This window comes from Cebus imitator, unplaced genomic scaffold (assembly GCF_001604975.1).
Source record: "Cebus imitator isolate Cc_AM_T3 unplaced genomic scaffold, Cebus_imitator-1.0 Scaffold99, whole genome shotgun sequence".
NCBI classification, from domain to species: domain Eukaryota; kingdom Metazoa; phylum Chordata; class Mammalia; order Primates; family Cebidae; genus Cebus; species Cebus imitator.
This window is the reverse complement of record NW_016107414.1, coordinates 5,569,864-5,584,823: the sequence shown is the minus strand read 5'-3', so window position 1 is coordinate 5,584,823 and position 14,960 is coordinate 5,569,864. Positions and strand designations below refer to the sequence as shown.

The window sequence follows — 14,960 nt, the reverse complement described above, 5'->3', positions numbered from 1 at the left end:
CTCTGTTGCCCAGGCCGGAGTGCAGTGGCGCAATTTTGGCTCACTTCAATCTCCACCTCCCAGGTTCAAGTGATTCTCCTGCCTCAGCCTCCCGAGTAGCTGGGACTACAGGCATGTGCCACCATGCCCGGCTAATTTTTTGTAGTTTTAGTGGAGACAGGGTTTCACTGTATTAGCCAGGATGGTCTCAATCTCCTGACCTTGTGATACGCCTGCCTTAGCCTCCCAAAGTGCTAGGATTACAGGCGTGAGCCATTTCGCCCAGCCTAGTTTTGTTCCATTTAAGTACAGACAGGGAGAGATTAAACTGGGGGTTCAAGAGGAATCCAGGGGACCTGGCTCTAGGCAAGAAGAAATTAAAGCAGAACAGTCTCCCACCTGAGTCCCCCACCAGACCCAGGCTGTGGTGTCTAGCCAAGGCACTGAGGGCCCAAAGAGCTGGCTTCCCTCTAGGCTGACCACAGACCAGCTGAGAGAGTAGAGCGTCCCCGCTTCCTGGAGTAGAAAATAAGTCAAACAGAACTACTTCTAGGGCCATGAGGATTGAAGGAGGTAACACACCCAGCAGAGGGCCAGGCTCCCTGCATGCTCTCCAGGACCCTACTGATGACAGTTTTCCTCCTACAATAGTTGGCCTCGGCACTCTGATGACCGAGGGCCTTGGATGGACTTAAAGTGTTCAACTTTTTGTTGGAAAACCTTTGCACGTGAGGTAGTATGGCAGAACGAGAAGCACAGGTCCTAGAATCAAGGCCTTTTGGTGCAGATCCTGGCTCTGCAGCCAATGGCTAAGTTTGGGCACGTGATTTCAGCTCTCTGAGCCTAGGCTTCCTCCTGGATAAAATGGGGACAACAGTGCCTGCCCCAAAAGTTGTTGTGTTCAGTAAACTTATGCTGAAGGGCTCAGCACTGCTCCCCGCACATGGCTGGAGCTTCGTGCACGTTCATTCTGGTTGCTCCTTCCCATTAGCATCTTGAAGCAGACACACAGATCGTGTTCTCTCTGCTTTCCAGAGAGGTGATGCTCAGAGAGGTGAGGGACTAAAATGTCTACTTTTACACAGAAGATGCCAGCCCAAAAATGACTGATCTGCGGGCTGCCCCTGCCTGTCTCCACCCCCTCTTTTTTCTCAGGCAGAGTCACTCTGTTGCCCAGGCTGGAGTGCAGTGGCACAATCTCAGCTCACTGCAACCTCCGCCTCCCGGGTTCAAGCAACTCTCCTGCCTCAGCCTCCCAAGTAGCTGGGATTACAGGGACGCACCACCATGCCCAGCTAATTTTTGTGTTTTTAGTAGTGACAGGGTTTCGCCATATTGGCCAGGCTGGTCTTAGTCTCTTGACTTCAGGTGATTCGCCTGCCTCGGCCTCCCAAAGTGCTGATATTACAGGTGTAAGCCACTGCACCCGGCCTTAGTATTTCTTTTATTTCTTTTTTTTCCTGTTCCCCTGACTCTAGAACTTAAGTTGATGGTGTCCCCTTAGTCCATCTCTTACCATTTAGCAGAAAATCAGTGCAGGGAGATCTTTTTCCTCAATCCACAAAGGCAAGGGTTGGACTCTGTGGCTGGCAGTGCCCCCTCATCACCAGCAGACGTCAAAGCCACAGGTGTCTTGCTTTGCTCTGGGTGCTGGCCCCCTCCCAACACTTCAGCAGGGTTCACTGGGTTAGAATGAAGGTGAGGAGTGACCCACCCACGAGTCAGGACATGGGTGTGGGGTCCCAACACAGCCCTCACTACTTGGGGCAGCAGGGACAGCTCTTCTCCGGCATTCACCTTTGAAATTTCAACTCTGGCATTCAACTTTGAAATTAAAGTTTGAGACTGAGGTTCCCCTAGCTCTGATATTATATATATATTTTTTGGGCCACCTGAGAAGGAAAACAAACCCCCAAATATGACACCTGCATGGTACTATACATGCAGAAAACGGCACCCCTCCCTTCCATGAGCTTCCTCCATGTACTTAGGGATTGCCAAGTTGGGTGGAGGGGCTGGTTGTGCCAAGGGCTAGATGATCTAGCCCTGGGGCTCAAGGTCTTCATCCAGGTGGAACCACGTCTACTGAACCATTTTTTGGACACACTGTCCCTTTAATTCTCATGATAATCCCAAGAAGGAGGTGGCAGTTATCTTTATTTCAGCAGATGGGAAAATTGAGGCAGAGAAAAGTGCTATGACTTGTCCCAAGTCACATAGTGGTTAAGCAGGGGTGTAAGTTGGCCAGGCACGGTGGCTTACGTCTGTAATCCTAGCACTTTGGGAGGCTGAGGTAGGTGGATTAACTGTGGTCAGGAGTTCAAGACCAGCCTGGCCAACATGGTGAAACCCTGTCTCTACTAAAAATACAAAAAATTCGCCAGGTGAGGTGGCACACACCTGTAATCCCAGCTACTTTGGAGACTGAAGCAGGAGAATTGCTTGAACCCAGGAGGCGGAGGCTGCAGTGAGCCAAGATCATGCCAGTGTACTCCAGCCTTGGCTACAGAACGAGACACTGTCTCAAAGAAAAAAGAAAAGAAAATCAGGGGTGTAGGCTCTGCTCAGGTCTGTGTGGCCCCAGAGCCTTCCTCTCTCCAGGACACCAAGCTGAACCTCATCCCCAGGCCCCCACCCATTTCTCAACATCTGAGAATTGAGAAAGCAAATCAAACATGCTATTGCTCTGTGACCTTGAAGCCCTGTGGCAGCCTGGGGAACAGTCATAAGGACTTCAGTACTTGGATGTAAGACAAATTTTGTTTGTTTGTTCTCTCATTTGTCCTTGAGACAGGTTCTTGCTCTGTTGCCCAGGCTGGAGTGCAGTTGCACGATCACAGCTCACTTCAGCCTTGACCTCCTGGGCTCAGGTAATCCTCCCACCTCAGCCTCCTGGGTAGCTGGGACTGCAGGCATATGCCACCACACCTGGCTGAATGTTTTTATTTTTTGTAGACAGGCAGTTTCGCCAGGTTGCCCAGGCTGGTCTTAACTTCCTAGGCTCAAGTGATCTCCTGCCTTGGCCTCTGGAAGTGTTGGAAATCCAGGCATGAGCCACCGCTCCCAGCCATAAGACAGAGTTTTGTCTCTGAATCCAATTGGTGTTGGCCTGGCTAAGATGTGTGTCTTGCTTTCTTTCTGTAGTTGATATACTTCCTACCACTGCCCAGCCCACCAAGAAGTCCACCCCCAAGAAGACAGTGTGCCGGTTACCCAGTCCAGCGATCCGGAAGGGTGAGTTTCCTAACCCTCCGCACCCTCAGAAGCAAGGCAGACATCCTCCTGCCTTCCCTCCCTCCCCTCCTTCCTTCCCCAGGTACTTGCCAAATGTGGACACTAGGGTCTATCTCCCCGGCCCGAGCTAGGGTCAGAAAGGACACTGAGTGTGACAGCAGTTCACAGTCTCGTGGGAGACAGACTTGTAACGTGTCACTAGACAAAGCTTAATGGCGGAGATGTCCACCCACACACCTGCACACAAATGTCCACAGCTTCGTTATTCATAGTAGCCCAAAGTGGAAACTACCCAAACATCCACCAGATAATGAGTAGATTAACAAAGTGTGGTATATTTATTACCATGGAATATTATTTGGCCATATTAAAGAGTAAAGTAAAAGAAGCCAGTCACAAAAACCTGTATATTATATGATTCCATGATGACAGAATGTCCAGCATATGACCCTCTGTAGAGACAGAAAGTAGATTGGTGGCTGCCTAAGGCTAGGGGCTTGGGAAATAAATGGGGAGTGATTCCTAATGGGTATATGTTTTCTTTTTAAGGGAATTCAAACGTTTAAAATTACATTATGGTGGCTGGGCGTGGTAGCTCACGCCTATAATCCCAGCACTTTGGGAGGCCAAGGCGGGTGGATTACCTGAGGTCAGGAGTTTAAGACCAGTCTGACCAACATGGTGAAACCCCTTCTCAAAAAAATAAAAAATAAAAGTAAAAAAATAAAAATAAAATTACATTATGGTAATGGTTGCACAACTTCATGAATGCACTAAAAATCATGACATTGTACACTTTAAACAGGGGGACATTATATGTAAATTATAACTCAATAAAGCTATTAACAAACAAAAAATCCACTCAAAGGACCAGCACTTTAAATGTTTCCGGTTTTGGCCAGACGTGGTGGCTCACACCTGTAATCCCTGCATTTTGGGAGGCCAAGACAGGTGGATTGCCGTGAAGACAGGAGTTAGAGACCAGCCTGGGCAACATGGTGAAACTCTGTCTCTATGAAGATATAAAAAAATTAGCTGGGCGTGGTGGCACAAGCCTGCAGTCCCAGCTACTCAGGAGGCTGAGGCAGATGCCTGGAGCCTGGGAGATGGAGATTGAAGTGAGCTGAGATCCTGCCACTGCACTCCAGCCTGGGTGACAGAGCCAGACCCTGTCTCAAAAAAAAAAAGCTACCAGTTTTACTACCTAACAGAGGACCTGGTACACAGTATGTGCTTGTTAATGAATGCATGTTTGTTTGCAAATGAACGCATTTGCTTCTCTTTTTTTAAAATTAATTAATTAATTAATTTTTTAAGTCTGTCAGATTTAGCAGTGAGGGGTTGCGCTTTTGCTTCTCTATCCTACGCCAGACACCTCGGCTGGAATGTACACACACACACACACACACACACACACACACACACAGACACACATGCCCCCCGACCCCTCCCAACACACACACTTTCTTTCCTTAAACCCATCAGTCCAAATGTGTTTCTGGAAAAATACTGCTCTCAGCACAGCAAAAGTCACTGGTGACAAACAGAAAGTACCATCTGCTGCTACCCAGAGAACAAACCACAAGCAGTTCCACGAGCGCTGCCTCGTGTGCTCGGTTTGCTTTGTGTTAAATATTTTAACTACCAGAAAGCATCGAGGAGGGTACCAAATAGGATCTGGAGACCTGGGTGGGAAGCTGCTGCCACATGAGGTCACAGTAAAGGAAAATCGGAACCAGCACACAGAAGGGTAAAGTCTTACAAAGCTTAAGAGTGACCTTGTTTTACAAAGTCCCATGCCCTAACCCCTTCACCTAAAGGATATCAGGCAGGCTACAATAAAAAGGATATAAAGTGCAAATACAATAGGGCCAATGAGATAAGGGTGCAAACACTGGCTGTGTGCTGCAGCTCTGGAGAACCCAGCAACATCAGTTTAAACAAAGGGAAGACCCCAAGTTGTATGGCACCCCAGCCCTGCTGATAGAAAGAAACAACCTGGCACCACACGAAGAAACCTTCATCCTAGTGCTAAACTCTAGGCACAATCCGCTCTGTTCATCTTCATGTAAGGACCGCTGACTGACGGCAAACTCAGTTGTACTTTTATAACTCATGAGGAAAACAAAGGTCTTCAGATTTCTTGAATCATTTCTTTCTTTCTTTCTTTCTTTTTTTTTTTTTTCAGACAGAGTCTCTCTCTGTTTCCCAGGCTGGAATACAGTGGCATGATCTTGGCCCACTGCAACCTCTACCTCCTGGGTTCAAGTGATTTTCCTGCCTCAGCCTCCCGAGTAGCTGGGATTACAGGCGCCCGCCACCATGCCCAGCTAATTTTTTTATTTTTAGTGGAAATGGGGTTTCACCACGTTAGCCAGGCTGGTCTTGAATTCCTGACCTCAGGTGATCCACCCACCTCAGCCTCCCAAAGTGCTAGGATTACAGATATGAGCCACGGTACCCCGCCTCTTGCATCATTTCTTATACCAACTCTCAGTAAAATCCCAAGGCAAAATGCAAACCAAACATTAACAGGTTATTAAGAATAACCTGGATGTGTGTGAAGGTGGCCAAGTGGCTTGGGGCTGGGAATGGGTGTGAGGAAAGTGGGTGGAGGTTGTTCTGAGGAGACCAGCCCTGGGTCAGTGTAGTCTAGTGGCAAGTCAGTCAGGCCTAGGTCTGAATCTCTGTCTACCACTGCCTGTACCATGAGACATTGAATAGGTGATTCAGCCTCTCTAAACTCAGTTTCCTCATCTGTAAAATGATGGTGCTTACCCAACTAAAGGGGACACAGGATTAAATGAGATGCAATCATACAGCAGGCACTCAGAGTTTGTGGGGCATCCACACAGACCTCAGAGCCTGTTATCATGAATGATGGGGCCACTGAGAAGGGGCTGCCCCTCGGGCTTAGGGCTGTTCCTGACACAACACCCTTAAGTGCTGGGGGACAATTTCTAAACCACTGACTCGGAAGCAGGTTGCTGCGATCCAGAGCTCAGGAGATAGCACGATAAGGAAGGCTGGGCTGGGGGTGTCGCTGGTGTGCCTCTGGCCAATGGTCCCTTACCCAAGCACGTTATTTGTGGCAGCAGCTTTTCCTGGAGAGCAACATTTTGGATGGGAGACACTGCTTCAGAGGAGACCTGTAGCTATATTGCTGGCCTCCACCGTGTTCTTTTTTTTTTTTTTTGGAGACGGAGTTTCGCTGTTACCCAGGCTGGAGTGCAATGGCACGATCTCGGCTCACTGCAACCTCTGCCTCCTGGGTTCAGGCAATTCTCCTGCCTCAGCCTCCCGAGTAGCTGGGACTACAGGCGCGCACCACCATGCCCAGATAATTTTTATATTTTTAGTAGAGACGGGGTTTCACCTTGTTGACCAGGATGGTCTCGATCTCTTGACCTGGTGATCCACCCGCCTTGGCCTCCCAAAGTGCTGGGATTACAGGCGTGAGCCACCGCACCTGGCCTCCACAGTGTTCTTAACCATGACCTCTCCTCAGGAGGGAGCCCTGCTGCCCTGTACGTCCCTGCAACCTGCACCCACCTCCATTACAGTTTTTAAAAATTTAGTTGAAATATAATTTGCATGCCACAAAGTTCACCCATTTTAAGCATACAAACTTAATGATTTTGGGTAAATTTACTGAGTTGTGCAATCAGTACCGTAATCTAGTTTTAGAAGGTTTCCATCACCCCAGTAAGATTCCCTGTGCAGCCACTAATCTATCTTCTGCCTCTGTAGATTGGCCTCTCTGGGACATTTCACAGAAGTGGAATCGTACACCATGGGGTCTTTTAGGCTTGGCTTCTTTCACTTAGCACCATGTTTTGAGGTTCATTCAGGTTGGGAGAACAAATAGGAGGTGAGATTGAGCCCAACAGATGCCCTCAGCATCTCAGAAGGGCTGCTCATCCAGCCTCCCACCCAGTATGTGAATCTTCTCCACACCCCAGCCATCCAGTCTTGGCTTGTTCCCCTCCAGTGACAGTGAGCTCCCTCCCACGTAGCAGCCTGCTCCCTTCCCTTCCATACCGCTCATGCCCTCATGCAGCTGAGGTGGGACCTGCAGGGGCTTGGAACTCAGAGGATCTGTGTCCACACCCTGGTCCTGCCTTTTAGTAGCTGGGTGACCTTGGGCATATAATTTAATCTCTTTTAATCTTATGTGTGTTTTTTTTTTGAACTATGAAATGAGAGAAAAATAATGGCAAGCCGAGCATGGTGGCTCATGCCTGTAGTCCCAGCACTTTGGGAGGCCGAAGCAGGCAGATTATGTAAGATCAGGAGTTTGAGACCAGCTTGGCCAACATGGGGAAACCCTGTCTCTACTAAAAATACAAAAATTAGCTGGGCATGGTGGCAGGCGCCTGTAATCCTAGCTACTAGGGAGGCTGAGGCAGGAGAATCACTTGAACCCAGGAGGTGGAGGTTGCAGTGAGCCCAGATCTCACCATTGCACTCCAGCCTGGGTAACAAGAGCAAAACTCCATCTCAAATAAATAAATAAATAAATAAATAAAATGGCAATATCTTTCTTCCTCACAAGATGGAAGTTTGCATTTAGTATGTACTTAGCACATATGTATTCAGTAAAAATTCTCTCCATTCCTTGACATCCAGAATGCTTTTCGATTTTCTGAACCTCAAGCCCAAATTTGCAGCCTTGCCCTATCACCCGTGGACTCTGGCTCTGCCCCTCAGCTACTCAAGGGACCAGTCACAGGGGCCTGAAGTGTGTCAGAGAATAATTTGGGGCATTGATAGTGTAAAGTCTGCTGTTTAAATAGCACACTAACTGGACAAAGGAACAGATAGTCAACACGTAGAAGAAAAATCATACAAGTGGCCAATATATAAAAATAGGCCAAAGCTCATAAGTAATTAGGGAATTTAAGTGAAATAGCATTTTCCCCCGATTGACTGGCAAACACTAAAACACTTTCATGGTATCAAGTGTCAGCAGGGTGCACTATTGGTGGGTGGGGACGGAAATCAGTGCCACCTTTTCGGAAGGCATTTGACAGAATTTGTCACAACTTAAAGTGGACAAAGTCTATGGTTTTAGTAGTTCCTGTTCTCAGTATTTGCCTCAGGAATTCACCTTTGTAAGGAAATATACAGAATGTTTTCTGCAGAGTTATTTGTAAAAGTAAAACACAGGAAACAATCAAAATGCCCATTGATGACCGTAACTCACGGCACATTCATACTGTCAGATGTTACTCTGCTGCAAAAAAGAACATATTGGTTAAGTGAAGGAATAAAGGCACGTTGAAAAAGTGAAGGTACGAAAGAACAATTTGTACAGTATAACCCGCTGTATATGTTTTTTAAAACTATACGTATCTAAGGCCAGGTGTAGTGGCTCACGCCTATAATCCCAACACTTTGGGAGGCCGAGGCAAGCTGATCATGAGGTCAGGAGATCAAGGCCAGCCTGGCCAACGTGGGGAAACCCTGTCTCTACTAAAAATACAAAAATTAACCAGGCATGATGGTGGGCGCCTGTAATCCTAGATACTCAGGAGGCTGAGGCAGGAGAATTGCTTGAACCCAGGAGGTAGAGGTTGCAGTGAGCCAAGATCACACCACTGCATTCCAGCCTGGGTGACAGAGTGAGACTCTATCTGAAAAACAAAACAAACAAACAAAAAGTATAATATAATCTATAAAAATTACATAGGCATGCAAAGAGAAAGTTACTAAATTATCAATGGTGATTAATTCTTTGAAGGAGCAAAGATGTCAGCGAGCACTCTAATCCTATATTTAAATCTCTTAGAATGAAAATATATTCAGCTATTTCTTGTGAAATTAAAAGTTCTTAAAATAAATAGTAAAAGTCTCATTACCAGGCATGAAAATTGTCTACTTCTTAAAAATATGGATGTAGGACATGACATTTTATATATAAAATGATCTTGGTCAGGCATGGTGGCTCAAGCCTGTAATCCAAGCACTTTGGAGGCCAAGGTGAGCAGATCACCTGAGGTCGGGAGTTCAAGACCAGCCTGACCAACACGGAGAAACCCTGTCTTATTAAAAAAAAAAAAAAAATCTCAAAGATATTTAAAGTGCATACAAAGACTAGACCCGTGCACAGTGGCTCACGCCTGTAATCCCAGCACTTTGTGAGGCTGAGGCGGGTGGATCACTTGAGGCCAGGAGTTTGAGACCAGCCTGGCCAACATGGTAAAACCCCTGTCTCTACTAAAAATACAAAAATTATCCGGGCACAGTGGCACACACCTGTATCCCAGCTACCCAGGAGGCCAAGGACGAGAATTGCTTGAAGCCGGGAGACAGAGGTTGCAGCGAGCCGAGAACACGCCACTGCACTCCAGCCTGGGTGACAGAGCGAGACTCTGTCTCAAAAAAAGAAAAAAAAAAAAGACTTGAGGAAAAATACATTACATCAAAATGCAAATGGTGGTATTCTCTGGGAGGTGGGGCTTCCAGTTGATTTTTCCCTCCTTGTATTTTTCTACGTGTCTCATGCAAAAAAATGTTCAGTATTGAACACATGTCACATGTTTTTTTCCAGGCCCACTTTGTAGCCCCATCACCCTCAGCCTGCTGGTGGCTGGCATCCTGGTTCTGCTGGTGTCCCTGGGAGTGGCCATCCACCTGTACTGTGAGTTGTCTTCTCGGTCATCGGGGTGTTCCTGTTTGCTGTTTGAAGTGTCCCTGGGATATTTTCTTCTCTAGGGAAGCAGAGCAGGTGGCAGCCTGGTGGGAATTTGCCCCAGAGAACTGATTGTATTTCCCGAGGTAGTTCTTGGCCTGGGGCTATGCAGCCAAAGCCAAAGACCACCCTGTCCTTGGAGTCAGACAAACCTAGGTTTGAATGCAACATGGCTGTTTCCTGATCCAGTGCCCTGGTCTCTCTAAGCCTCAGCTGCCTCAGATGGCAGTAGGACATTAACTACCTCCCAAAGTTGCTGTTTGTAAATTCCTGCCCCAAGTGCCTGGCACATGGCATGTGTCAGTAAGTGGGAACTCAGGTGAGCAGTTAAGATCAAACTCCAATACCCGGAAGAGATTGCCTATGGGGTTTGTGTTGTGTTCCTAGAAGCTAGAAATCCTCTTCCCACCACCAATATTGATGAGGCTGTAGGAAACTCAGAAATGACTGCTGCTCCCAGCCACCCCAGAGATGGGACTGTCTCCTTCTATGGCCCCCACCCCAGGCTCTACACAGCATTGGGTTCACAAGAAAGACAGGGAGCCGGAGGGGAGCTCCGCATGGCTGACCAAGAACCTAGAGCCCAGATTTTGCCCCGGTTCTTCTGCTCACCTGCACCACCTCTAGCAAGCCCCTTCCCCTTTCTGAACTTCTATAAAATGGGCAGGCAGGACAGCAGGGGCATGAACTACATCAGCAGCTCTTTACTTTTATAGGTCACAGATCCCTTTGAATATACAATGAAAATTATGGACCTTTGCCGGGCAGTGGCTCACACCTGTAATCCCAACACTTTGGGAGGCCAAGGCAGGCAGATCACCTGAGGTCGGGAGTTCAAGACCAGCCTGACCAACATGGAGAAATCCTATCTCTACTAAAAATGCAAAATTAGCTGATCATGGTGGCACATGCCTGTAATCCCAGTTATTCAGGTGGCTGAGGCAGAAGAATCACTTGAACCCGGGATGAGGAAGTTGCAGTGAGCCGAGACCGTGCCATTGAACTCCATCCTGGGCAATAAGAGTGAAACTCTGTCTCAAAAAAAGAAAAGAAAAAAAGAAAATTATGGACCTCTTCCCACGGAAATGTACCCATGTGCATACTTTTGCCTAAAATTGTTCCCCACAAAGGGGTTCATGTACCCCACTCTAAGAACCCCCAAAATTTCAGTGGTTTGCAAACTCTTTTTTTCTTTTTTCTTTTTCTTTTTTTTTTTTTTTGAGACAGAGTTTTGCTCTGTCACCTAGGCTGGAGTGCAGTGGCACGATCTCGGCTCACTGCAACCCCCACCTCCCGGGTTTAAGTGATTCTCCTGCCTCAGCCTGCCAAGTAGCTGGGATTACAGGTGCCCACCACCACACCCAGCTAATTTTTTGTATTTTTATTAGAGACAGGGTTTCACTATGTTGGTCAGGCTGATCTCAAACTCCTGACCTCATGATCCACCCACCTCGGCCTCCCAAAGTGCTGGGATTACAGGCATGAGCCACTGTACGTGGCCTGCAAACTCTTTTGATCAAGGAAGGACCTCACTGGTAAAATAATTTGAAGCACATATAATAACATATATAAAATATTAAATAAGTGAATACAGCTATTTGAATATATAAAGTAAATGCAGCAGTTGGCTGTATTTACTTATTTAATATTTTCTGTATGTTATTAAATGTGCTTCAAAAATAAAAAGTAAGCTGGGTGTAGTGGCATGTGCCTGTAGTCGAGAGGCTGAGGAGGGAGGATCACTAGTGTCCAGGAGTTCAAGTCTAGCCTAGACAACACAGTAAGACCCCATTCCTCAAAAGTAAATAAAAATCAAAAGTAATAAAGGCTGAGATACAACTGTAAATAGATATGCTTCTGTTTTCTTCCCACCTCCCAGTGGGAAATCTTGCTCACCCTCTGAACGCAGTTGCCCTAGCCTGAGACTGCTGGCTGTGGGACCTTGCACGACTGACCTGCTGTGAAGGGCAAGCAGGTGTTTTGAAGGACACACACTCTGCAGCTGATTAACTGAGTTTGAATTCTGTCTTTCCCACTTACTAGCTGCATGACTTTGGGCATGTTACCCAGTAACTCACTCACTCTGCATCTCAGTTTCCCCGTATATAAAATGGAGATCTTAAAAGTAGTATCCAACTCAGGTTCTCAGTGAGCATTAAGAGGATTAAAATGTGTCAAGTGTTTGGGCCAGGATCTGGGACCAGGGAGGTAGGCTGAGGTGTCGGCTGCCCCTGTGACCATCTTCCTTGGCCTCTGGGGCTCAGCGCAGTGACCCACAGCCCGCACTGACTGGCGCCCTTGTTTTCCTCTTCCAGGCCAGCAGAGGAGAGCCCGGCTTCGTTTTATGAAACAGTAAGTATGTGACCTGGGTGTGGCCCTGGGTTCCTCAGCCCCTGCTGCAGCTTGCAGCCTACAACTGCAGCAAGGAGCCAAAGTCAGAACTCGCCTTTAGAAGATCATAGACTCAGCCTGGGGTGGTGGCATACACCTGTAGTCCCAGCTGGGAGGCTGAAGCAGGAAGATCACTTGAGCCCCGGAGTTCAAAGCTGCAGTGAGCTACGATATTTTGGTTGTGTGCAATTTTCACCTCGTGTGTTGGATTTAGAAGGTGCCCCCTACCCAAGAGATAATAACTTGAGTGTAGCTGTCTCAGGCCAGACCTCTAGAAAGTTCCATTCAAGGCTGGTAGCTCACGCCTGTACTCCCAGCACTTTGGGAGGCTGAGGCGGTTGGATCATCTGAGATCAGGAGTTCGAGACCAGACCAGCCTGCCCAACATGATAAAACCCCATTGCTACTAAAAATACCAAAAAAAATTAACCCTTTGTGGTGGTGAGCGCCTGTAATTCTGGCGACTCAGGAGGCTGAGACAGGAGAATCACTTGAACCAGGGAGGTGGAGGTTGCAATGAACCAAGATTGCAGCACCGCACTCCAGCCTGGATGACAGAGCGAGACTCCATCTCAAAAAAAAGTTCTGTTCAAAATCTCTCCCATGGTGACCTTTCATGGAGAAAAAGTCCCTCCATGGAGAAAAAGTCCCTTCCTGGGTACTAACTGTGGTCTGTCCTCACCCCTTCATTTTAACTTGCTCCCCAGTGATCTGACGCCAGTTTTTGGGGGGTGCTGGATGCAGGACCTCATGCTTTTGCAAGCCCAGGATCAGCTTGAGGCAGGGAAGGGGCTCTGGGTGGTCATGGGGGGATCCTGAAGCCCCCGACTCTCTTCATTTCAAACAGCTGTACTCTCCCTATTGTCTGGGCTTACACTTACCTGTAACATGTCATTTGAACAAAAGGGTTTGGGGCTTTAAAAAAGTTTGAAAACCACCTCTGTTTGCTATTATGATCCAGGCTGGAGAAAATAGTCCCTAGTGCTCACAAACCGGAGTTGCGATTTGAGGTAGATGTTACCCAGCCTCTAACTCTCCTTAGAAAGTCATCCCATCCACAGGCTAATTTCTTCTGGCCCCTTGATGTAAATGTGTGATTCTCTTAGCTTATCATAGAGGTACTACAGGAAGTAACACAATTCAAAGCTACAGTTCTTTGCGCTGAAGTTTTGTTTTGTTTTGTTTTTTAGCCTTAATCTTTTTAATGGCTAAGATGGGCCCTAGAAACATACTAACAAAAAACATACTAACAACCCCCCCTCCCCCGTCCACTTGGAGTAGAACTCTGCATTCTCATCTGCCATTTATCTCTGTTACAGGAAATTCAATATCATTTGCCTGAAAATAAGTGGTTTCACAACTTGCTGTTGTTTTCAGGTTTTACAAATGAGAAGAGAATACGGTTCCGGTGTCCTGCTACAAAAAGACATTGGTCAGCAACAAGCGTGATGTGGAAAAATGGGAGAAGGGACACATTTGACCCTGGAGAGTTCACTGGCTGCTGAAGCTGCCTGCTTTTCACTGCTGCAAGTCCTTCCTGTGTGTGATATGCATGATAGCAACTTGTTCGTGGGTCACTGAGAATGCAAGGGAGAAGGCTTCCTTGCCCCCAGGGCACTTCACAGAGCGTGCTGGAGGACCCAGGATGAAATGTCACCCATGCCGCCGCTTCTGGCTCCTGGACTTTCCCTGGGCTGAGACCTTTCGTGGTGGCCGTTTAGCCCGCATCTTGGCAAGTTGCTTTGCCCTGACAGGGCAGTGACATTGGGTCCTGGGTCTTTAGTGGGATGATGCTGGGTTGGCTCCCCTTGGTCTTCCCAGGCTGGGGCTAACCTTCCGACAGAGAGGCCAGGCCCAGGTTGGGAAAGAGGCTTCTCGAGAGGAGCTGTCCAGTTCCCAGAAGCGTGTCAGTCTCCGAGGGCTGCCTTTGGGGCTGGGAACTTACGGGTTTGAGGACAGGAGTTCCCTTCATCGTCCACTAGGAGGTTTCTCAGCTCCAACTTCTACTCTCCATGGCTTAGTTCTTTATTCACTTTCTGCTCTTTTAGTACAAATGTCTTGGTTGTACAAATAAAGTCCCGGGTTAAAGATACAAATGGCTCCTGTGACATAAACATGCAAAAGCCCATCTACAGCAAAGACTTCAATGCTCAGTGGAACAGAAACCACAAAGATAAAATTCATACATCCTCCTTTTGCACCCGAGATCTTCGTTTCTCCAATGTTGTAGGTGTAGAGAGTCCTAGAGAGGCTAGGAAGCACCCAGGGCACCCAGGGCCAGGCTGCCTGTGCCTCGGGCCCATCCCCTGGCCCACTCCCAAGATGAACTTGTTTGTTTCTATGGCAGGTTGAACCCCAGGCATCCCTGGCCTCAAGTCAGGCACCAAAGAGAAGGTAGGAGGCATCAGGGGTTCTGTCACATGTCCACTCATTTTCTTATCGATTCTTAGCCTTGACAGTTGGAGAAGGAAAATTCAAGGAGAAAGTGCTGAGCAGGAGTGGAGAGTGGAGAGCAGGACCTCGAGCCTGGGTTTGAAAAAGTGCCTGGGACCCATCTTAGCCACTCCCTACCTGAGCTTTAGCAGTATAGGAGCTATTGCACCATAAAACACTGCATTAACAGAAGCACCAGGCCCAAGGAGAATCCAGCCCCACCTGCTTT

General features: G+C 47.7%; 1 protein-coding gene across 1 annotated transcript in view; it reads left to right on the top strand.

Annotated features, from left to right (window-relative positions):
• Positions 1 to 14,390, top strand: part of CD8B (CD8b molecule) — a 23,068-nt gene extending 8,678 nt beyond the window's left edge. Inside the window, exons 3-6 of the mRNA XM_017536651.2 lie at positions 3,124 to 3,213; positions 9,767 to 9,856; positions 12,223 to 12,259; positions 13,676 to 14,390. Coding sequence (XP_017392140.1) covers positions 3,124 to 3,213; positions 9,767 to 9,856; positions 12,223 to 12,259; positions 13,676 to 13,688 — 230 coding nt within the window. The 3' untranslated portion in view covers positions 13,689 to 14,390. The remainder of the gene's footprint in view (positions 1 to 3,123; positions 3,214 to 9,766; positions 9,857 to 12,222; positions 12,260 to 13,675) is intronic.
• Positions 14,391 to 14,960: the final 570 nt, after the last annotated feature.